General features: G+C 40.1%; 1 protein-coding gene and 2 non-coding genes across 3 annotated transcripts in view; 2 read left to right on the top strand and 1 right to left on the bottom strand.

Moving 5' to 3' along the window:
• KCNQ5 (potassium voltage-gated channel subfamily Q member 5) overlaps positions 1-16,610 on the top strand; it is a 722,711-nt gene extending 706,101 nt beyond the window's left edge. The window contains 4 exon segments of the mRNA XM_049777012.1: positions 10,153-10,284; positions 13,381-13,507; positions 15,189-16,115; positions 16,117-16,610. Of these exon segments, the coding sequence (XP_049632969.1) occupies positions 10,153-10,284; positions 13,381-13,507; positions 15,189-16,115; positions 16,117-16,158 (1,228 nt within the window). The 3' untranslated portion in view covers positions 16,159-16,610.
• LOC126015008 (U6 spliceosomal RNA) lies at positions 8,920-9,026 on the top strand. The gene has a single exon (XR_007497917.1). It is a non-coding gene; the product is annotated as a U6 spliceosomal RNA (small nuclear RNA).
• On the bottom strand, positions 12,662-12,794 carry LOC126014721 (small nucleolar RNA SNORA51). The gene has a single exon (XR_007497721.1). It is a non-coding gene; the product is annotated as a small nucleolar RNA SNORA51 (small nucleolar RNA).
• Positions 16,611-23,871: the final 7,261 nt, after the last annotated feature.

Genomic DNA, 23,871 nt, shown 5'->3' with positions numbered 1-23,871 from the left:
TGTTGATGTCTTGTTTTGTTTTCGGGAGTCATCCCAAGTTATGCTAATGGGCTACTCCCAACCAGATGCTTCTGGATATCACCAAAGGTGCTGGGGCAGGGTATGCCATATGTGACAGAGCTAGAACCAGGTTTCCTGCACTGCAAAGCATGTACTCAGGCTACTGAGTCATCTGTCCAACCTGATTCTTACCTTTTATAGACTAAGTTTAGGGTCTTTTCACTTTGCTGCTGTCTTAACTGCATTCTACAGCTGACTCTGAGAAAGGGAAGCTAGTAGGAGTGAAACTCACCCCCTTGGCTTTCTGTAGTGCTCTAATAGTCCTTCCAGTAGTATCAGTAAGAATGGGCCATTCCCTTAACAAAGTTCCAGAGCACTCTGCAGAGACACCAATCAGACCAAAACTGGTATTTGGGCTGACATCACCTGGACTTTTTGGAGTACATTTGGGCATCCTACCCACATGCCCCAACTCCGCCTTCTCCACAGCGAAAAGATGCACCACAAATGCTGCAGTATCAGAATAGTGCTTGGAATTCCCGGGCCTCACAGCCGTATGACAACCCCAATATTTTTGTTGGTGTGGAGTTTTTTTTCTTTTTGTTTGTTTTTTTAAACTCTTAATATAAGGTGAAAAGTTTTGTGTTGGTGTGGGTTTTTTTTGTTTTTGTTTTTGTTTGTTTTGACAACCCTAATATTTTTAATACTATCATCTCCAGAGGAACACACCAAATTAAATACCAGTATGTAATTGAAGTCAACTAATGTTCAGAAACAAAAGAAGTAATAGAATTGTCAGCTAGCAACAAGAGCTTACTAAACTTTCTGACACTGATTCAGGGACTTCATTGCAATATATAATAATTCTCACAAAACTACTTTTTGCTTCACTTTTTCTTTCTTCTTAACTTTCTTTTTTATTATTATTATTTTTTTTTTTTTGGTTTTTGGGCCACACCCGTTTGACGCTCAGGGGTTACTCCTGGCTATGTGCTCAGAAATCGCCCCTGACTTGGGGGGACCATATGGGACGCCGGGGGATCGAACCGCGGTCCTTCCTTGGCTAGCGCTTGCAAGGCAGACACCTTACCTCCAGCGCCACCTACCCGGCCCGTTATTTTTTTTTTATTTTATTTAAACACCTTGATTACATACATGATTGTGTTTGGAATTCAGTCATGTAAAGAACACCACCCATCACCAGTGCAATATTCCTATCACCAATGTCCCAAATCTCCCTCCTTCCCACCCAACCCCCACCTGGTACTCTAGACAGGCTTTCCAATTCCCTCATACTTTCTCATTAGTTAGGACAGTTCAAAATGGCAGTTATTTCTCGATCTCTAACTCTTCTCCTCTTTTTGGTGAGCGTCATAAGGTGACCTTGGATCTTCCAGCTCTTTTCGCTCTTTGTGTCTGAAAATTTATGATTGCAGAGAATGTCTTTCAGTTTTCTTTAAAACAGCATTGAGAGTGTGTACCAGTCTGACAGCTCTCTCCTCTCGCATCACTACTTTTTCATTCAGCATAATATAGATTCCATCACATCCATGTAGAGGAATATTTCATGACTGTCATCTCTCCTGACTACTGCTGCATAAGATGCCCATTGTGTATTAAGTACCTACAGTTGTCTTTAGCCATCTGTCTGTTGAAGGCATCTTGGGTTGCTTCCAGAGTCTTGCTATGGTAAATAGTGCTGCGATGAATATAGGTGTAAGGAAGGGATTTTTGTATTGTAATTTTGTTTCCTAGGGCATATTCCTAGAGTGGTATAGCTGGATCTTATGGAAGCTCAATTTCCAGTTTTTGCAGGTATCTCCATATCGCTTGAACTAGGCGGGCATTTCCACCTAGCATGGATAAGAGTTCCTTTCTCTCCCACATCCCCCCAACACTGTTTGTTCTCATTCTTTGTGATGTGTGCCAATCTCTGTGGTGTAGGTGGTACGCTCAGTAGTTGTTTTGATTTGCATCTCCCGAATGATTAGTGTGTGAAAGCATTTTTTTTCTTTTCTTTTTAAATAATTTTTTATTTAAGCACCATGATTACATCACATCGAACATTCTAATTAGGTTTCAGCCATTAAAATGCACACCCCTCTTGAAGCAGCTTTTTTTATAATTAATCTTTATTTAAACACTGTGATTACAAATATGATTATAGTTGTATGATTACATTCATGTAAGAGATCAGCCTCCCCTTCACCAGTGCAACATTCCCACCACCAATTTCCCAGATCTCCCTCCTCCCCTCCCCACCCACACCTGTACTCGAGTACAGGCTTTGCTCCTTCCTCATTCATTCACATTGTTAAGATACATTTCAGTGGGGCCGGGTAGTGGCGCTGGAGGTAAGGTGTCTGCCTTGCAAGCGCTAGCCAAGGAAGGACCGCGGTTGCGATCTCCCCGGCTCCCATATGGTCCCCCCAAGCCAGGGGCGATTTCTGAGCACATAGCCAGGAGTAACCCTTGAGCGTCAAACGGTGTGGCCCAAAGACAAACAGAAAAAAAAAAAAAAAAAAAAAAAGATACATTTCAGTGTAGTCATCTCTCCAACTGCTCTCATCACTCTATGTGATGAGCTTCATTCATGAGCTGCACCTACAAGCCCTCATCGCTCTTGTCTCTGAGATACTGTTAAAAAGTGTCTTTCATTTTCTTAAAGCCCATAGATGAGGGAAACCATTCTGTGTCTTTCTCCTCTCCCTCTGACTTAGCTTCACTCAGCATAATAGATTCCACGTACATCCATGAGATATGAAAATTTCATGACTTCATCTCTCCTGACGGCTGCATAGTATTCCACAGTGTATATATTCCACAGTTTCTTTAGCCACTCATCTGTTGAAGGGCATCTTGGTTGGTTTCCAGAGTCTGGCTATTGTAAATAGCGCTGCAATGAATATAGGTGTAAGGAAGAGATTTTTGTATTGTATTTTTGTGTTCCTCGGGTATATTCCTAGGAGTGGTTATAGCTGGATCATATGGAAGCTCAATTCCAGTTTGTGAAGGAATCTCCATATCGCTTTCCATAAAGGTTGTACTAGACGGCATTCCCCCACCAGCAGTGAAAAAGAGTTCCTTTCTCTCCACATCCCGCCAGCACTGCTTGTTTTCAATTTTTTTGATGTCTGCCAATCTCAGTGGCGTGAGGTGGTACCTCATAGTAGTTTTGATTTTGCATCTCCCTGATGATTAGTGATGTTGAGCATCTTTTCGTGTGCCTTTTGGCCATTTGCCTTTCTTCTTTTTCAAAGTGTCTGTTCATTTCTTCTCCCCCATTTTTTGATGGGGGTTAGTTGTTGTTATTGTTGTTGTTTGTATAATTCTGTCAGTACCTTGTAAATTTTGAATATTAGTCCTTTATCTGATGAGTATTGGGTGAATAATTTCTCCCACTCAGTGGGTGGCCATTGTATTCTGGGCACTATTTCCTTTGAGATGCAGAAGCTTCTTAGCTTAATATATTCCCATCTGTTTATCTCTGCTTCCACTTGTTTGGAAAGTGCTGCCTCCTCCTTAAAGATGCCTTTAGTCTCAATGTCCTGGAGTGTTTCACCTACATGTTGCTCTATATACCTTATAGTTTCAGATCTGATATCAAGGTCTTTAATCCATTTGGATTTTACCTTTGTACATGGTGTTAGCTGGGGGGTCTGAGTTCGCTTTTTTGCAAGTGGCTAATCAGTTGTGCCAACACCACTTGTTGAATAGGCTTTCCTTGCTCCATTTAGGATTTCTTGCTCCTTTATCAAAAACTAGGTGGTTATATGTCTGAAGAACCTTCTCTGAGTACTCAAGCCTATTCCACTGATCTGAGGGTCTGTCTTTATTCCAATACCATGCTGTTTTTTATAACTATTGCTTTGTAATACAGCTTAAAATTGGGGAAAGTAGGGGCCGGAGAGATAGCATGGAGATAAGGCATTTACCTTTCATGCAGAAGGTCATTGGTTCGAATCCCGGCGTCCCATATGGTCCCCCGTGCCTGCCAGGAGCGATTTCTGAGCACGAAGCCAGGAAAAACCCCTGAGCACTGCCGGGTGTGACCCAAAAACCACAAAAAAAAAATTGGGGAAAGTAATGCCTCCCATATATTTTTCCCAAAGAGCGAGGTTGTTTATTGTTCCAAATGAATTTCAGAAGTGTTTGATCCACTTCTTTGAAGAATGTGATGGGTATCATTAGAGGAATCGCAATAAATCTGTACAATGCTTTTGGAAGTATTGCCATTTTAATGATGTTGTTCCTGCCAATCCACGAGCAAGGTATGTGTTTCCATTTCCGCGTGTCCTCTCTTATTTCTTGGAGCAGTGTTTTATAGTTTTCTTTGTATAGATCCTTCACATCTTTAGTCAGGTTGACTCCAAGATATTTGAGTTTGTGTGGCACTAATGTGAATGGGATTGTTCTCTTAATGTCTATTTCTTCCCTATCATTATTAGTGTATAAAAAGGCCATTGATTTTTGTGTGTTAATTTTGTAGCCTGCCACTTTGCTATATGAATCTATTATTTCTAGAAGCTTTTTGGTAGAGTCTTTAGGGTTTTCTAAGTAGAGTATCATGTCATCTGCAAACAGTGAGAGCTTGACTCCTTCCTTTACTATATGGATTTCCTTGATATCTTTTTCTTGCCTAATCGCTATAGCAAGTACTTCCAGTACTATGTTGAATAGGAGTGGTGAGAGAGGACAGCCTTGTCTTGTACCAGAATTTAGAGGGAAGGATTTTAGTTTATCTCCATTGAGGATAATATTTGCCACTGGCTTCTGGTAGATGGCTTTAACTATATTGAAAAAGGTTCCTTTTATTCCTATATTGCTGAGAGTTTTCATCAAGAATGGGTGTTGAACCTTATCAAATGCTTTTTCTGCGTCTATTGATATGACTATGTGATTTTTATTTTCCTGTTGTTTATGTTGGGTATTATGTTGATAGATTTACGGATGTTAGACCAGCCTTGCATTCCTGGGATGAAACCTACTTGACCAAAGTGAATGATCTTCTTGATGAGGCACTGGATCCTGTTCGCCAGGTTTTGTTGAGGATCTTTGCATCTGTGTTCATCAGGGATATTGGTCTGTAATTTTCTTTTTTTGGCAGCATCTCTATCTGGTTTTGGTATTAAGATTATGTTGGCTTCATAAAAGCTATTTGGAAGTGTTCCTGTTTTTTCGATTTCATAAAAGAGCCTGGCCAGGATTGGTAGTAGTTCCTCTTAAAAGGTTTGAAAGAATTCATTCGTGAATCCATCAGGGACTGGGCTTTTGTTTTGGGGCAAATTTTTGATTACGGTTTTAATTTACTCAATAGTGATGGGGGTGTTTAGTTATGCTACATCTTCTTTATTCTACCATGGAAGGTTATATGAGTTCAAAAATTTCGTCCAGGTTCTCATATTTAGTGGCATAGAGTTTCTCAAAGTATTCTCTGAATACGCTTTGAATCTCTGCAGTATCTGTAGTGATCTCTCCTTTTCATTTCTAATACGTGTTATCAAGTTTCTCTCTCTCTTTTGCTTTATGAGTTTTGCCAATGGTCTATCAATCTTGTTTATTTTTTCAAAGAACCAACTTCTGCTTTTGTTGATCTTTCGGATTGTTTTTTGGGTTTCCATTTCATTGATTTCTGCTCTCAGCTTTGTTATTTCCTTCTGTCTCCCTATTTTTAGTTTCTTTTGTTGATCATTTTCTTTTTTTTTTCTTTTTTTTTTTCTTTTTTTTTTGTGGTTTTTGTGGTTTTTGGGTCACACCCGGCAGTGCTCAGGGATTATTCCTGGATCCAGGCTCAGAAATTGCACCTGGCAGGCACGGGGGACCATATGGGACGCCGGGATTCGAACTGATGACCTTCTGCATGAGAGGCAAACGCCTTACCTCCATGCTATCTCTCCGGCCCCTGCTGATCATTTTCTAATTCTATAAGCTGCATCATTAAGCTATTCATGTATGCTCCTTCGTCTTTCCTGATGTGTGCTTGCAAAGCTATAAATTTTCCTCTCAGTACCGCTTTTTCTGTATCCCATAGGTTCTGATAGTTTGTGTTTTTATTGTCATTTGTTTCCAGGAAATTTTTTATTTCTTCTTTGATTTCATCTCAGTTGTTCAGTAGTAGGCTGTTTAATTTCCAGGTGTTAAATTTTTTCTTCTGTGTCCCTTTGTAGTTCACATCTAACTTCAGAGCCTTGTGGTCAGCAAAGGTAGCCTATCTTTTTGATTTTATGGAGGTATGTTTTATGTGCCAGCACGTGGTCTATCCTGGAGAATGACCCATGTACCCATGGAAAAGAATGTGTATCCAGGTTTCTGAGGATGGAGTGTCCTATATATATCTACTAGGCCTCTTTCTTCCATTTCTCTTTTCAGGTTTAGTATATTTTTGTTGGGTTTTCATTTGGTTGACCTATCAAGTGTTGACAAGCCTGTGTTGAGGTCTCCCACAATTATTGTGTTATTATTGATATCCTTCTTCAGATTTGTCAACAACTGTACTAAATACTTTGCTGGTCCCTCATTGGGTGCGTATATGTTTAGGAAAGTGATTTCTTCCTGCTGTACAAATCCCTTGATTAGTACATAATATCCATCTTTGTCCCTTACAACTTTTCTGAGTATAAAGTTTGTGTCATCTGATATTAGTATGGCCACCCCTGCTTTTTTAAGGGTGTTGTTTGCTTGAATGATTTTCCTCCAGCCTTTGCTTTTGAGTCTCCGTTTATTCTGACTATTCAGGTGTGTTTCTTGTAGGTAGCAGAAGGTTGGCTTCAGTTTTTTGATCCATTTCGCCATTCTGTGCCTCTTAACGGGTGCATTTAGTCCATTGACATTGAGAGAAATAATTGTCATGGGATTTATTGCCATCTTTGTGTAGAAGTTTGGTGTGTTTTTTGTTCTGTCTTGTCTTTATAATAGATTTTTCAGTTTTTCTTTTAAGGCTGGTTTTGAGTCTGTAAAGTTTTTGAGCTGTTGTTTATCTGTGAAGCCATGCATACTTCCTTCAAACCTGAAAGTGAGTTTTGCTGGGTGCAATATTCTTGGCGAAGCATTTATTTCATTTATATCCCACCACTGCCTTCTGGCCTTGAGTGTTTCTGGTCTGCTGTAACTTTCAAGGATGCACCCTGGAATGTAATTTCTCTTTTTGATCTTGCTGCTTGCAGTATTCTATCTCTATCTGTGGGATTCATCATTGTGACTAGGATGTGTCTTGGGGTGTTTCTCCTGGGGTCTTTTTTAGCTGGTACTCTTTGGGCATACAGGATTTGGTCACATGTTTTCTTTAGCTCTGGTAGTTTCTCTGTGATGATGTTCTTGACTATTGATTCTTCCTGGAGATTTTCTGCTTGGGTCTCTGGGACTCCAATGATTCTAAAGTTGTTTCTGTTGAGCTTATCAAAGACTTCTATTTTTATCTGCTCATATTCTTTGAGTAACTGTTCCATTGTTTGATCCTTTGATTTAAGGCTTTTTTCCAATCTCTTCTGCTGTGTAAACTTGTTATACATCTCATCTTCCAGTGCACTAATTCTATTCTCAGCTGCTTTTAACCTGTTGGAAAGCTCATCCATTATGTTCTTCAATTTGTCTACTGAGTTTTTCAGACCTGTTATTTGACCTGATATTTCAGTTTGGAGTTTTCTGATTTCTATCTTCATATTCTCTTTATTTTTATTAGTGTTTTGATTTATACTTTCTTTGAGTTCTGTGAGAAACCTCCATATTTCTTCTCTAAACTCCATTTCTGAAAGACTGCTTAGGTGGTTGGCCATTGTTGGGTCATCAGAGTTTCCATCTTTATTCTCTATGGCTGAAGTTGGTCTGCGTAGTTTTCCTATTGTCACACTAATGCTGTGGGTTTTTCTACGTGTTGTGGTGGTATTCATTGGCTAGGTGGAGTGCCCAGCCGTGAAGCAAAGCAGAGGCCATGCTCCTCTGCTTCTACCCCTTATAGGTAGGCTTAAGGGGGCCAGCAGAATCAGCTTTATCTGCAACTCCGGCCCAGAAACACTCACCTCAGCCGAGGCAAGCCGTCAGGGGATGAATGCCAGAGAAGATCAAAGTTCCCAGGTTGAAGCAAGCCCGGGGAAGCCCCAAAATGTCTGCCAAGCTTTTAACTTTCTTTTATATTTTAAGAATTTGTCTCATTGGGGCCGGAGAAATAGCATGGAGGTAAGGCATTTGCCTTGCATGCAGAAGGATGGTGGTTCGAAATCCGGTATCCCATATAGTCCCCCGAGCCTGCCAGGAGTGATTTCTGAGCATAGAGCCAGGAGTAACCCCTGAGTGCTGCTGGGTATAACCCAAAAACAAAACAAAACAAAAAAAAATTTGTTTCATTTATCTAGAAAAAAATGCATTATGATCAACTATGTCAACTATGTGATTTGTGATCTTTAAATAAAATAATTTATAATTTTAAATATATATATATACTTACATTAAGGACCTTTTATTGGATGGGGTTGGGTCACACCCGGCAGAACTCAGGGCTTACTCTTGGCATTTGGGGGGAGGGGGTACAGGGGAAGGTGTTGGACTACATTTAAGGGCTATTCCAATATCTATACTCGAGTGATCCCTGATGGTGCTGGGGACTATATGTAGTATTAAGAATCAAACAATAGGGGCCAGCGAGGTGGCGCTAGAGGTAAGGTGTCTGCCTTGCAAGCGCTAGCCAAGAATAAGGACCACGGTTTGATCCCCCAATGTCCCATATGGTCCCCCACCCCAAGCCAGGGGCAATTTCTGAGCACTTAACCAGGAATAAACCCTGAGAACCAAAAAACAAAACAAAACAAAAAAAACAAAACAAACAAAAAAAGAATCAAACAATAGTTGGGGTGTTCTTTTTATGACTGAGAACCCAACTACAATCATGTATGTAATCATGGTGATTAAATTAAAAAAAAGAGTTGAGTGCTCGCTTCGGCAGCACATATACTAAAATTGGAACGATACAGAGAAGATTAGCATGGCCCCTGCGCAAGGATGACACGCAAATTCGTGAAGCGTTCCATATTTTGTTTTCACTCAAAAAAAAAAAAAAGAGTTGAGCTCATACAAAACAAATACATTAATTCCAATAGTACTATCCTTCAATTCAGATTTGGGGGTTTGTTTGGTTTTATTGTTTGTTTTCATTTTTAGGCATTATGTCTTACAATACTGTTAATAAGAGGATTTAATGCATACAATGTGCCACCACCACACCCTCCTCCAGAGTGTCTACTGCCCTCCACCAATGTCAACTACTTGCTTTCTTTGTAGTGTTAGAGAATGAACTCAGAGTGGCACACGTACAAACCTATTCAATTCTTAGGTCTTTAAGTTGGCCCTTCGAAATTTCAATGGATATTTTTTTAAATAGTGCAACACTTAAGAAAACATTTTTCAGGAGCCAGAGCGGTAGCACAAGCTGTAAGGCGTCTGCTTTGTGCCAGCCTAGGACAGACTATGGTTCAATCCCCCCGCATCCCATATGGTCCCCCAAGTCAGGAACGATTTATGAGTGCATAGCCAGGAGTAACCACTGAGCATCACTGAGTGTGGCCCAAACTCCCCCCCCCAACAAAAAAGAAAACATTTTTTAGTGATTTTATGCTCTTATTCTTTGTATATCTCTCATTCTTTATATAATATATTTATTATATTCATCTCTCATTATACTCCACGGTATTTTTCAATGGTCCACTGTAATCTGTAGTTTTGATATTGCAGTTCTGTTAAATATAATATAACCCTGTAAATGACTTCTTTCCCCAACTTTCTTTTTTTATATTATTATTATTATGATAACCATACCCACAACAATACTGAATACCAGAGATGAGGAATCCAGAGCCTCTCACTCACATGCAAGGCTGCAAGATAAGCACTCTACAACTTGAGTCTGACCCCAGCTCTTACCACCAGATATTTAAGGGGGAGAGGGAGATTAGGTAGAACTTTATTGTTTATATATTCTTGTTGTTTTGGTTTTGGGTCACACCCAGTGGTGCTCAGGTTTTACTCCTGGCTCTGCACTCAGGGACCACATAAGGTGCTAGGGACTGAGCCAGTTGTACTTTTTCTGGCCCCTACCTATTTTGGTACGATTTTTTTTTTAATCCAGGTTACAAAAGATTAAAATATAGTATATTTCTCTTACAGAATTATGAAGTTTCATGTTGCAAAACGAAAATTTAAAGAAACATTACGCCCATATGATGTAAAAGATGTTATTGAACAGTATTCTGCTGGCCATCTGGACATGTTGTGTAGAATTAAGAGTCTTCAAACACGGTAAGCAATAAAATGTTATTTTTTTTTGTAAAGAATAGTTAGTTAAACTATTTAGGAGGAAGTTCTTGAAAGTTCTTGAATCCTACATTTCTAATTTTCTTTTTATAAACAATGGATTTTGCTTTTAACAATCATTTAAAGGATTTTGGGCATTAAGAGATCCAACAGGGTTAGAAATAGCTCAGTGGTAGGCCCTATGTTGAATTCTCAACAAATAAGTAAATGAAAGCATCCAATCAGGGTTTGGGGAAACATTGAACAGAAAGAATACTTGCCTTGCATATGGCTAACCCAACATTGGGTTGATTCCCAGCATCACAAAAACCAAAAACAAGCAACAAATAAAAACAAAGCATCCAATCTATTAAAATGAGGATAATGTTAGTGCTTGCTAATAGGGATATATGAGTTGAGTAGTCAATAAATGTGAATGTTTATTTTTATACCATTTGAATGATTACTACCACTGTTTTTTTTTAATCCTAGTCATTTTTCAGATATAAACCTATCTTTTTTATTTATGAAACTTGATCCACAGAAACAGACCTTTCCCCTTTCAATTTTATTCAAGCTTTGCATCTACTACAGAGCAGAAAGACACTCATTACTTCCAAGAGTGGTGTCAATGGCAAACCTGACCATGAATCATGGGCTCATGTACTATTTCCTACTTGCAAAAGTTTTTCTCTATGTCCTCGGCTAAGCCTAGTGCCTTTCCTTCCTTCATGTTCCACAAGGTGCTGGATATATCCTTCCAATGAATATCCTAGTGATTGGAAGACATGAGTTGAAATATAGTTTCAACCAAATATTCATTTCTGTTATTTTGAAACCAAATATTTTGTCTATTCAGCTTTTTATAAGTCTTCTTTCAGGGTTAGGATATTACTCAATGGAAAAGCACAAACTGAGCTTGTAGAAGACCCATGGTCTTCCACAAACCAAAGCTGTGTTGTGATCCCTGATAAGCATTGGTGCAAGTGCCACAACCAATTGTATATGACCGTTAGTCATCAAATTGACAGTGAAAACAATGCAGTGCTAGGAAATGAAGTCAGGTTCTCACATATGCAAGGCTGGCATTGGATCCATGTTTGAACAATTCTTGAAATATCAGAATTGAGTCTTAGGGCCATATCAATAGTACAGAAAATAGGGTGCTTCCTTGGGGCTGGTGAGTTGGCGCTAGAGGTAAGGTGTCTGCCTTGCAAGCACTAGCCAAGGAAGGACCTCGGTTTGATCCCCTGGCATCCCATATGGTCCCCCCAAGCTAGGGGTAATTTCTGAGTGCTTAGCCAGGAGTAACCTCTGAGCATCAAATGGGTGTGGCCCAAAAACAAAAAGAAAGAAAATAGGGTGCTTCCTTAAATGTAACCAACCTGAGTTCATTTCCAGCATCCCATATGGGCATCCAAGCCCACAAGGAATGATCCCTGAATGAAGTGAGTTCAGGCATAAGCCCTGAGCAAAACTGGCGTGACCTAAAAACCAAATAATAATAAAATATTAACTATTAGTATGGTGAGAGTATACTTATTCCTTTATGAGGCATATATATTCATAATAAATACCTTACCTATTATAGACCTAAATCTTTGACTGACTTTAGAAAACACAATTTGTTCATTAATTTATTAAATGGATACTTTTAAACCCATAATGTGTGCAAAGCATTGTGGCCATGCAGAGACCATTATTGACCCCGTCCTTGGAAAGATTGAAATTTAATGAGTTAGATGTCATGGCAAAAGGTTGATATTACCAGAATTTCCAGGCAGATAAAGAAAACTACCAAGTTGAGTATTCCTGATAAGTCAATTCTATAACACACACACACACACACACACACACACAAAAGAATAAAAATAAAATCTCACACATAATGGCAAAGACTCCTTGGACACTGTTTTGAATCATCTGCAGTCATACTAATCTTTGCCCTAGGTCACCAGTCCTTAATAGAAGAATCTATGGATCACAAAATTCTTATGAAGTTAAACTACAACAGATTTTGCGAAACTAATTTTTTTAATATCTTTATTTAAGCACCATGATTACAATTATGCTTGTAGTTGGGTCTCTCAGAAAAAGAACACCCTTTTTCACCAGTGCAACCTTCCCACCACCAATGCCCCCTATCTCCCTCCTCCTCCACACTCTGCCTGCGTTTGAGACAGGCATTCTATTTCTTTCACTCACTAACATTATCCTGATAGTTATTAGTGTAGTTATTTCTTTTAACTGCATTTACCACTCTTTGTGGTGAGTTTCATATCATGAGCTGGTCCTTTCAGCCCTCATCTCTATTGTCTCTAGGTATTATTACAAAAAAGTCTTTTCTTTTTCTTTTTTTAATTATTTATTTTTATTATAGTATTTTTGTCCCCCAATTCACAATACAGACCAGGCAAAGGGCCTGTGTTGAGGTGTATATGGGGTGCATTTACTGTACCTCCTCTTTCTATACAGTCAGTGTAAAGAACAAAGCCTGAGGTAAGAACTGGGAGGCGTGAAACTAATCTTAAATTACTCACTTATATGTTGTATATTCTTCAAGTTAAATTCTACTCTCATTCTTCAATTATACAGTAAAATATACAAAAATGTTCACTAAGTAACCTGTTCTACTCACATAATCATAATCATAATTATGACTTTGTGATATTTGAAACAGTTGGATTGATAAAATGTCTGGTCAGACATAGAAACAAATTTAAAAAATGTGTCAATATAGGAGGAACACATTTGCCTTGCATGTGACCAAAGTGGCCCTGACCCCTGGTTCAAATCCCCTGTACCAGATATGGGCTCCTAAGTAATGCCCAGGCTTAATCCTGAGCACAGAGCCAAAAATAACCCTGAACATTGTCAAGTATACCATCCCCTCAAAAAAGGCACAACAAATTGAACAAGTTCGTTTTTATTTTAGCATAAATAAAGGTAATCAAATTTAATTTTTCTTTTCAAAACACCGTTTTGTATGTAGCCTCTGTGTATGAGACCTGAGTTCAATTCCTTGCACCAAACTTTTTATATCATTTTAGCCTAAAGGTAGCTTCTCTGTTTACTACACATAATAAATCTTTTTCTCTTTAGGGTTGATCAAATTCTTGGAAAAGGGCAGCTCACATCAGATAAGAAGAGCAGAGAGAAAATAACTGCAGAACACGAGACCACAGATGATCTCAGTATGCTCGGCCGGGTAGTCAAAGTTGAAAAACAGGTATAACTCAACTATCCTGGTTACCGTTTAAAACTGATTATAGGCAATGGATGTATTTCAATGATTAATATATTTAAGAGATTTTGTCAGTTGGCTTAAATTTTCTTTCTGCTTAGACAACATACTTGAATTTCCATTTAAGGAATAAAATTATTTTTATCTCATCAGCTCATCCATGCACTGGAAGCAACTATAGATTTTTTTTTAACAATAGGTTTTTTAATTTTTTTTTTTTTTTTTGGTTTTTTGTGCCACACCCGTTTGATGCTCAGGGGTTGCTCCTGGCTAAGCGCTCAGAAATCGCCCCTGGCTTGGGGGACCATATGGGACGCCAGCAGATTGAACCGCGGTTCGTTCAGTGGCTAGCGCTTGCAAGGCAGACACCTTACCTCTAGCACAACCTCACTGGCCCCTTAACTATAGGTTTTTAACAGTCAAAAATGATCTGTTTTGTATTGTGTTTTGGGTCTTTTGATTATCCCTTTTTTAGGTCACTCTTCTAAAACAAAAGGCTTCATTATAATTCACTGAATCTTAGACATAAGCCTAAAGTTTTGTCTTTTTATATAAAGGCAAATTTTTCAGAAGTCAAGTTGCTTCCCCAATTTAGCCCTGTATTAATTCTGAAGCATGTGTGCCTTTATTTTTAAATTCAGATTCACTTATTGATAACAAGGCATTGGTTTCCTCAGAAAATAAGTTCCTTCGTTGGCAGCAGAATCCCAGAATATCTCATAGGAGAGACTTCAGACTGCATTGTGATGGTCTGCAGAATCTTGCAGTTGCATTTGCTTTATAAGGGTCTTGTACTTTGAAGGTGGGTTTTTGTACCACACTCAGTGGTGCTCAGGGATTACTTCCGGTAAATTCAGGGGACCTTATGTTATGCTGGAGATTGAACCCTGGTTAGCGCAAAGCAAGCTCCCTGCCTACTGTCTATCAATCCAGTTTCTTGAAGTTTCTCCTTTGTGCCAGGCTTATACTTTCTTTAAGGATGTGCTGGTGAGGATTATATAGAAGCCAAAGCATTGCTCTATCTACATCCTCCTTTATCTTATCTCATCCTGCCAGATGGTGTATCCCAAGCTAGTCCTGAAGGTTAGGACTGCATTCGACTTTATGAAGTTCTGAACTAGAGAGAGTGCAGGGGGTAAAACATTTGCCTTGCATTTGGCCATCACAGATTCAATTCCTGGCACAGCATATGGTCCCACAAGCACTGTCAGGAATGATCACTGAACACAGAATCAGGATTGAGCCCTATGCTCCTCAGGGCTTAAAACCAAAAATAATAAGTAGATAAATAGATGAATTACTTTTGAGTCTGATAGTACAGTGGATATGGAGTTTGCTTTGCTAGCTGATGCAGGTTCAATTTCTGGCATCCCATATGGTCTCCCTTGTCACCAGGAGTGCAGATCCAGGAGCAACCCCTAAACATCACCAGTTGCAGACCCCTCAAAAATGTCTAATTTGGGAACCAGAGTGATATCACAGCTGTAAAGCATTTACCTTGCATGCAGCCAAGCTAGTTTTGATTCTTGGCATCCATATGGTCGCCCTGAGCCTGCCAGGAGCGATTTCTGAGCGCAGAGCCAGGAGTAACCCCTGAGACCCCGGGTGTGGCCCAAAAACCAGAAAACAAGTCTATTTTCAAGGTAACCATTTCGCCCCCTTTTAGGTGCAGTCTATTGAGTCCAAGCTGGACTGCCTTCTGGACATCTACCAACAGGTCCTCCGGAAAGGGCCCACCTCCGCCCTCACTCTGGCCTCATTCCAGATCCCACCCTTTGAATGTGAACAGACATCTGACTATCAGAGCCCTGTGGATAGCAAAGACCTATCCAGCTCTACCCAAAACAGTGGCTGCTTATCCAGATCAGCTAGTGCCAACATTTCTCGAGGCCTGCAGTTCATTCTGACACCAAATGAGTTCAGTGCCCAAACTTTCTACGCACTTAGCCCAACTATGCACAGTCAAGTGCCCCAGGTGGCACTAAGTCAAAGTGATGCCTCCACCGTGGCAGCCACCAACAACCTTGCAAACCAAATAAATGCAGCCCCGAAGCCACCAGCCCCGACAACTTTACAGATCCCGCCTCCGATCCCAGTCATCAAGCATCTGCCCAGGCCAGAGACCCTCCATCCGAACCCTGCAGGCTTCCAGGAAAGCATTTCCAACGTCTCCACCTGCCTTGTTGCCTCCAAGGAAAATGTTCAGGTTTCACAGTCAAATCTGACCAAGGACCAGGCACTGAGGAAAAGTTTTGACATTGGAGGAGAAACTTTGTTGTCTGTCCAGCCCATGATGCCCAAGGACTTGGGGAAATCTTTGTCTGTACAAAACCTGATCCATTCAACAGAGGAACTGAACATCCAGCTTTCAGGGAGCGAGTCAAGTGGCTCCCGAGGCAGCCAAGATTTTTACCCTAAATGGAGGGAGTCCAAATTGTTCATTACTGATGAAGAGGTGGGTCTAGAAGAGATGGAGACAGACACTTTTGACACCATTCAGCCTCCAGGCCGGGAAACTGCTTTTGCATCAGACTCCCTAAGGACTGGGCGATCCAGATCATCTCAGAGCATTTGTAAGGCAGGAGAATGAGAATGTACGGAATGCCCTCAGCTTGCCTCCTGTCAAACTGAAATAAGTTCTTTGTTTCATTTCTAGATATAGCAGTTTCTTTAGCCACACATATCATTGCATGGACTATTTTGAAAGCCCTTCAAAAATAATGAAATTGCAAGAATCAGGAAGAACTTGACAGGCCATGTACAAGCCCGTTATCTTTTAATTGCATGAAAATGCATGTTTAGGGATGGCTGAAATTCCAAGGTACATCAATATTAACCCACAGTACAGTAAAATACCTTGAGTTGAAAATTCTGAGAAACAAAACTGTTGATGCTCTGGGGGTGTGTGAAAATGTCAATCTTTGGTCACTTAGAAAATTTAACTATAATTTTAAATTATGGGAGTTAACACTTTCAAATTTTAGGCATTTCTGTTTTGTGGTTCAATACTTTTAAAACTAGGCTGTAATGTATATTTAAACACAATGGCTGGGGCCAGAGCAGTGGCATAAACAGCAGGACATTTGCCTTGCACGCGCTAACCTAGGATGAACCACGGTTCGATCCCCTGGCATCACATATGGTCCAGGAGCGATTTCTGAGTACATAGCCAGGAGTAACCCCTGAGCGTCACCAGATGTGGCCCAAGAACCAAAAAATAAATAAACACAATGGCTTTCATCAACAGCTGTTGACATGGTATCGAGTAAAGCAGAATCAGGGAGTAATAGAAATGGCTGCTTATTTCAAGATCTATTTGCCAACCCGTTCCTATTTAGCCATTTTATTATTAATATCATTCGAATAGCTATTTGTGTGCTTTTGGTGATTTAATGCTGTGGCTAGCAATTCTGCACATCATTTTCATGTTGTTCTTTAGAAGAGAATGGCCTTCAATTATAATGTGTGCAAATCATGCAGTTCAGGGCCAGTTTGGCAATCAGACAATTTGACACATTTGACTTTACAGGAACACTGATCCTCATCAACTTAGATGATAGGCTTCTGCACTTAGTAAGGGGCTGGAGCTTTGAGCTAATATGTAAGAGAAGCACTCCTGAGGTGCCCATGCTGTTCCCCCACAGGGGACTATGAGGAGCATTTCCTACTGAGCTGAGAGATGGGACCTGAGGGAGCCAACCCCTGAGTGAGAACAGACAGGAGAGGTCAAAAAGAATCCAACATGACATCTGGAAGTAGATAAAGTTAAAAAATAAAAAGTACTCCCCCTCAAAGGAAATGAGAGGAAAAGAACCCAAAATCTAAGAACTAGACTTTTTAAAAAAAAATGACTGTAGCTGGGGATTTTCCACTGCCTATCATCCCTTCTAGAGAATTTTGTAAGTTATTTATTGTTTACTATGTCCTGAATGTGTTTTGCTATTATGTATGTAGAACACTTTGGAAAAGTTAAAACTAAATCTCCTTTACTTTTTTATACTGTAGTCTACCTTTTCTATTTTTTCCAAGAATGTTGCCCCAACCCAGAAATTACTGGTCCCATTTCTTGGTTTTATATATATATATATATATATATATATATACATACATATATATATATACATATATATATTTGCCATTAGATGCCAGATAATGCCAGGCAGGATCAACAAATCAAAACACTCAACATTCAGCCTAACTGCAAAGAACACCAAGGGAAAAAAATAAAAAATATATTTACCAGAAAGAAAGAAAGAAATGCTGGCCAGATATTAGAAACCCAACTAACTATCTCAGACCATGAAGAACTTCAGCCAAGTGGCTATAGAAGGCAAGGGAGAAGGAGATAGCCACAGGTGGATTATTAAGAAAGTGATAGTTCTTTTCTTGGCAGATAGCACTTCTCACAGAATTTCTCCTGTAGCCAGAAGAATGAGCTGGAATAGCAACTGTCTATCCAAAAGAAGAAGGTGACCAATCCACCAGCTGTTCCCTGTACCCTCCCCTACTGCCTTTCTCTCTACTCTTCTCCATTAGCTGCTTATCAAGTTCCTCCACAGTTTTTTTTTCTGAATATCAGGGAAAATGTCAGGAGGCCTAGCCAGCCTCTTTCTCCAAGTGAGGCACCTCACCAATCTACCTGCAGTGTGCCCCTCCACTTTTTTTAAATCATTGTCACTTTTGATAAAAAAATTTAAATGCCCTCTTCTTAACTCCCTTGGATTGTATCACACTCCACTGGAGTGCAATTGTTCAGAATCTTCTTGGCTACTGAAAACTTACAGAAGCCAGAGTTTAGGTTTCACAATCCAGTTAAAACATATTTACCAACCTTTTAAATCAATTTTTCATTAGAGCTTTCATATAGAGCTTTAATAAATTATTATACTTAATTTTTCATGGCATCCCTCTTCCCACTCAGCCTGCATTGTGATACAATCCTCCCAAGGTAGATAAATGTACATGTAAACACACACACACACACACACACACACACACACAAAGAGTCTTAAGCCAAAAACCTGCCATGCATTAAGCAAATTCTCTCCAAGTACCAACTAAGGAAAAAGAGATAGCAACTTTCAGATAGTCCTAATTATTTATTGGACATACTCTGTCCTGGGTCAAACCCCACTGGCAGCAGGAATTCTGAATGTATAGGGGACCCTTCCATAGGCTTGTTAGGCCTCAAACATAGTACAATTTAGCTAGCATTGCTGAAAACTGAGGATCCAGAAAAATAATCCATATACATAACAATTTTGGATAAATCCCTTTGTGGAAAACTTTTATACAATGAAGCCATGATCGTTTTGTGTCAAACTTACTCTAGCACAAAAATTCTTTGCTGTTCAAAGCTAGTTGTATTGTGTGAGAACTGTAGAGTTCTCTGTTATGTCACTCTCTGTGGAGTTGAGTCGGGTCTTACACGTACACTTAGCAAAGTCCCATTGATCAATTCCAAGTGGTGTTTTGAAGCACAATTTCGCGGAACACTGAGTAGCCATTGGCTCTCAGTTTCAGTCTGCTTCTTCAAAATGTAGGGATGATCAAGTTAACAATTATAAACATCCATCTAGAAGGCCAACTAAAAATATTTTCTATCTATAATTTAAATGTTTACATTTTGTTCAATTAAAATTAATATCTATAGATTGCAAGTTTTATTTGAAGTAAGACACTTGAGTTTTGAGTCAATTTCTTCTGTTGTAAGGTAGGTGCCTTTTTTTATAATCCCCCATTGGCTTGGTGATTCTGAAAAGTCTTAATTTTCCAGCTGACTAATAGATAGGAGGAAATAAGACACAAAATGATTAACTTTCATGCCCATTCAAAGCAAAACCATAAGGAATGATCATGAAATTGAGATTAATGAATCATTTCATTCACTCAGATTGAGAATATATCAGAAGTACTAACATATCTCCCCAGAAGCTGGTATTTTTTGCCTTAAATGACATGGCTGTATTTTGTAAGAGAAACTTTAACTTAATATAATTATGTGCATTTAAGTGAGCAGTTCTTAAAGTCATGTATGACAATACAATTGTTCTGTCCTGAAAACAAATAAATCAAGAATATCATATCCATTTCAGCTACCATTAAAATGTAATTTTCAGGGGCCGAAGAGGTGGCGCTAGAGGTAAGGTGTCTGCCTTGCAAGCGCTAGCCAAGGAAGGACCGCAGTTGAATCCCCCGGTGTCCCATATGGTCCCTCCAAGCCAGGGGCAATTTCTGAGCGCTTAGCCAGGAGTAGCCCCTGAGCATCAGGGTGTGCCCCCCCCAAAAAAATGTAATTTTCTTTGTTCCTTTTTACTAGGATTATTTGTTTTAAAGTGAAACATTAAAAAGATGTCTATGGCCAATTATTGTGATTGCTTTTTTATCTGTTTTTAACTGACTGATTTTAAACTGACTTGTCCCACTTAAAAAACTCCACACAGATTTCAGACTGAAATATAACAGTCATTTCTTTAATAAGCCAGAGAGATAGCTCAAAGGCTGAGTATAAGCTTTACATTTGGGAATTCGGTATTCAGTCCCCGGCACATCATGGCAAGGCACAGAGTCACTTAAGTAGTCAAATTTCCAAGAACTGAACCAGGATTAGTCCTAAATGTGTGTGTGTGTGTGTGTGTGTGTGTGTGTGTGTGTGTGTGTGTGTTCTATTTTTCAGTATTGCTGAAACCTCTATCATTTGGAGAAAAGGTAGATTTGCAAATTTTTTCAGGGAATCATTAGAATAATCAAAGTGGATAGCATTTACCTTGCATGTAGTTTCATAATTGCAAGACTGAAACTAATAAATAGTACAGCAGGTAGGGTACTTTCTTGCATTTAGCCAATGTGGGTTCAATCCTTGGCACCAAATAGCCCACCCTGGAGCCAGAGAGACAGCACAGTGGTATGGCATATGCCTTGCATGCGACCAACACAGGACAGATCCCAGTTTGAATTCCACCATCCCATATGGTCTCTCGAGCCTGCCAGGATCGACTTCTGAGCACAGAGCCAGAGTAACCCCTGAGCACCACTGGGTGTGATTCAAAAACAAATAGCCCACCTAAATGCACAAAGAGTGTTCATTAAACATAGTGCCAGAAATAAACCCTGACACCTTTCGGTGTGGCTAAAAAATAAAAGAAATATAAAACGAGGGGCCAAAGCGATAGCACAGCAGTAGGGCATTTTCCTTGCATGCAGAGGAACAGTGGTTCGAATCCCAGCATCCCATATGGTCCCCTGAGCCTGCCGGGGGCAATTTCTGAGTATAGAGCCAGGAGTAGCCCCTGAGCACTGCCAGGTGTGACAAGAAAGAAAGAAAGAAAGAAAGAAAGAAAGAAAGAAAGAAAGAAAGAAAGAAAGAAAGAAAGAAAGAAAGAAAGAAAGAAAGAAAGAAAGAAAGAAAGAAAGAAAGAAAGAAAGAAAGAAAGAAAGAAAGAAAGAAAGAAAGAAAGAAAGAAAGAAAGAAAGAAAGAAAGAAAGAAAGAAAGAAAGAAAGAAAGAAAGAAAGAAAGAAAGAAAGAAAGAAAGAAAGAAAGAAAGAAAGAAAGAAAGAAAGAAAGAAAGAAAGAAAGAAAGAAAGAAAGATAGATTTGGTTCCGTCTCCATTCGTACTATATACACGATCATTTGCATCTAGTAACTGTGCTATCTGTGAACCCAAGAACCAAAAGCTATTTCAGGCCTCACTGCAGTCAAGTGTGTGCCAGCATTACAACTAAAAGATCCATATTTGGTAAGTACAACCCTCAGCAAGCACCTGATTGCACGTTCTCCAGCAAGCACCACAGCCAAATGTGTGAGTATCATGGCCAGGAGTGTATGTGACTGCCAGTCGCCACCACAACAAGGAGAATGGGTTCCAGAGCAGTAGGAGTGATTCATGAGTTCAAAGCCAGGAGAGTAAGTCTTGAGCACCACCAGGTGTAGCTTAAATAAATATATAAATAAATAAAACATGAGAAGGGAAAGCAAAAAATTCAACCATTCCACCCTAATCACTGGGTCTACAGACCGGTAAATAGCAACCTTTATTTATTTGTTTGTTGGTTTGTTTGTTTTGGTTTTTGGGTCACACCCAGCGGCGCTCAAGGGTTACTCTTGGCTCTGCGCTGAGAAATCGCACCGGGCAGGCACGGGGACATGTGGGAGACCAGGATTCGAGCCCATGTTGGTCTTGGGTCAGCCACCCTGCCACTATGCTATTTCTCGGGCCCCATAGCAAACTTTATTAACCTACTACCAACTGTTTCAAGAATCTGTATGGGCCGGAGAGATAGCATGGAGGTAGGGCATTTGTCTTGCATGCAGAAGGACGGTGGTTCGAATCCCGGCATCCCATGTGGTCCCCCGAGCCTGCCAGGAGTGATTTCTGTTTTGTTTTTTTTTTGGGTTTTTTTTTTTTTTTTTTTTTTTGGTTTTTGGGCCACACCCGGCTGTGCTCAGGGGTTACTCCTGGCTGTCTGCTCAGAAATAGCTCCTGGCAGGCACGGGGGACCATATGGGACACCGGGATTCGAACCAACCACCTTTGGTCCTGGATCGGCTGCTTGCAAGGCAAACGCCGCTGTGCTATCTCTCCGGGCCCAGGAGTGATTTCTGAGCATAGAGCCAGGAGTAACCCCTGAGCGCTGCCAGGTGTGACTCAAAAATGAAAAAACAATAAAATAGGGCCCGGAGAGATAGCACAGCGGCGTTTGCCTTGCAAGCAGCCGATCCAGGACCAAAGGTGGTTGGTTCGAATCCTGGTGTCCCATATGGTCCCCCGTGCCTGCCAGGAGCTATTTCTGAGCAGACAGCCAGAAGTAACCCACTGAGCACTGCCGGGTGTGGCCCAAAAACCAAAAAAAAAAAACAAAAAAAAAACAATAAAATAAAAAAGAGCTTTGCAAATTGCTGTTTATAAAAAGTAAATAATTGTATAATTGTATAATTAAAAATATTTAATTGTAAAAATTAAAAAAATAAAATAAAATTTTAATTTTAGAAGAAAGGAAAGTTTGGGGTTTGAGAGACTTTTGAGGGGGAAATTGTTTGTTTTTATGTTTTTGGTCAACACTCAGCAGAAATCAGGGCTTACTCCTGGCAGTGCTTAAAGGACTACATGAGGTGCTAGGGATTGAACCAGGGTAGGCTAAGTGCAAAACAAGTGTCTTAACCCTTATACTCTTTTTCCAAGAAAATATGAAATTTAAGTGTGGTCAAGTTTCTTTTGTAGTCAAATACAAATGTGAATTTGATATCTGCTAAACTTTTGCAATGAAAGTAGAGAAAATTTAGTCAATTTAGTTATGAGTTGAAGGATCTTAGGATCCTTTGTTCACAGAATTGTCCCTTCCCCTTCTATCTACCTACCAATGTCTGGCTACTTAATCTGACCCCTAGAATCCCACCTCTGCCACTTTTTTCCCTCTTTAGTTTGCATTTTAAGATATCAGAAGATTCTTGGCATCTATAAGGCCTGAGAAAAGCAGTTTGTACAAAAGCTGTCATTTTTTTTATTGAGAAAACTGTGATTTGCAAGTCTTTCATAGTGTATTTTAGGTATATAGTGACAATGAATTAGGGCCATTCCCATCACCATTGTTGACCTCCCTCCACCAGAGTTCCCAGCATGTATCCCATACCTCCACCCTTGGCCCACTGATCTACCAGTGTAACAGGTCCATTTTGTGTTGAGCTTTTTATGATTTAGACTCTTGTTTCTATTGTCACTGAATTTGGTTGGGTATTTAGTTCTGATCACTTTTTTTTTTCTTTTTTTGGTTTTGGGCCACACCCGGCAGTGCTCAGGGGTTACTCCTGGCTGTCTGCTCAGAAATAGCTCCTGGCAGGCACGGGGGACCATATGGGACACCGGGATTCGAACCAACCACCTTAGGTGCTGGATCAGCTGCTTGCAAGGCAAACACCGCTGTGCTATTTCTCAGGGCCCTGATCACTTTTTTTTTAACCAATGCACCTGAAACCACTCTGCCCCTTGGCCCATCCACACTTTTGAGGTTAAAAAAAAAAAAGAGGGCCTGGAGAGATAGCACAGTGGTGTTTGCCTTGCAAGCAGCCGATCCGGGACCAAAGGTGGTTGGTTCGAATCCCAGTGTCCCATATGGTCCCCCGCGCCTGCCAGGAGCTATTTCTGAGCAGACAGCCAGGAGTAACCCCTGAGCACCGCCGGGTGTGGCCCGTGGCCCAAAAACCAAAAAAAAAAAAAAAAAAAAGAATGATCCATGTCCTAAGGTTCTTTTTTTTTTTTTGGTTTTGGTTTTTGGGTCACACCTGGAAGTGCTCAGTGCTCAGAGGTCCCTCCTGGCTCTCCATTCAGAAATCACTCCTGGCAGGCTCATGGG

Source organism: Suncus etruscus, chromosome 7 (genome assembly GCF_024139225.1).
Source record: "Suncus etruscus isolate mSunEtr1 chromosome 7, mSunEtr1.pri.cur, whole genome shotgun sequence".
Lineage (NCBI taxonomy): Eukaryota > Metazoa > Chordata > Mammalia > Eulipotyphla > Soricidae > Suncus > Suncus etruscus.
This window is presented reverse-complemented; position numbering and strand designations above follow the sequence as displayed.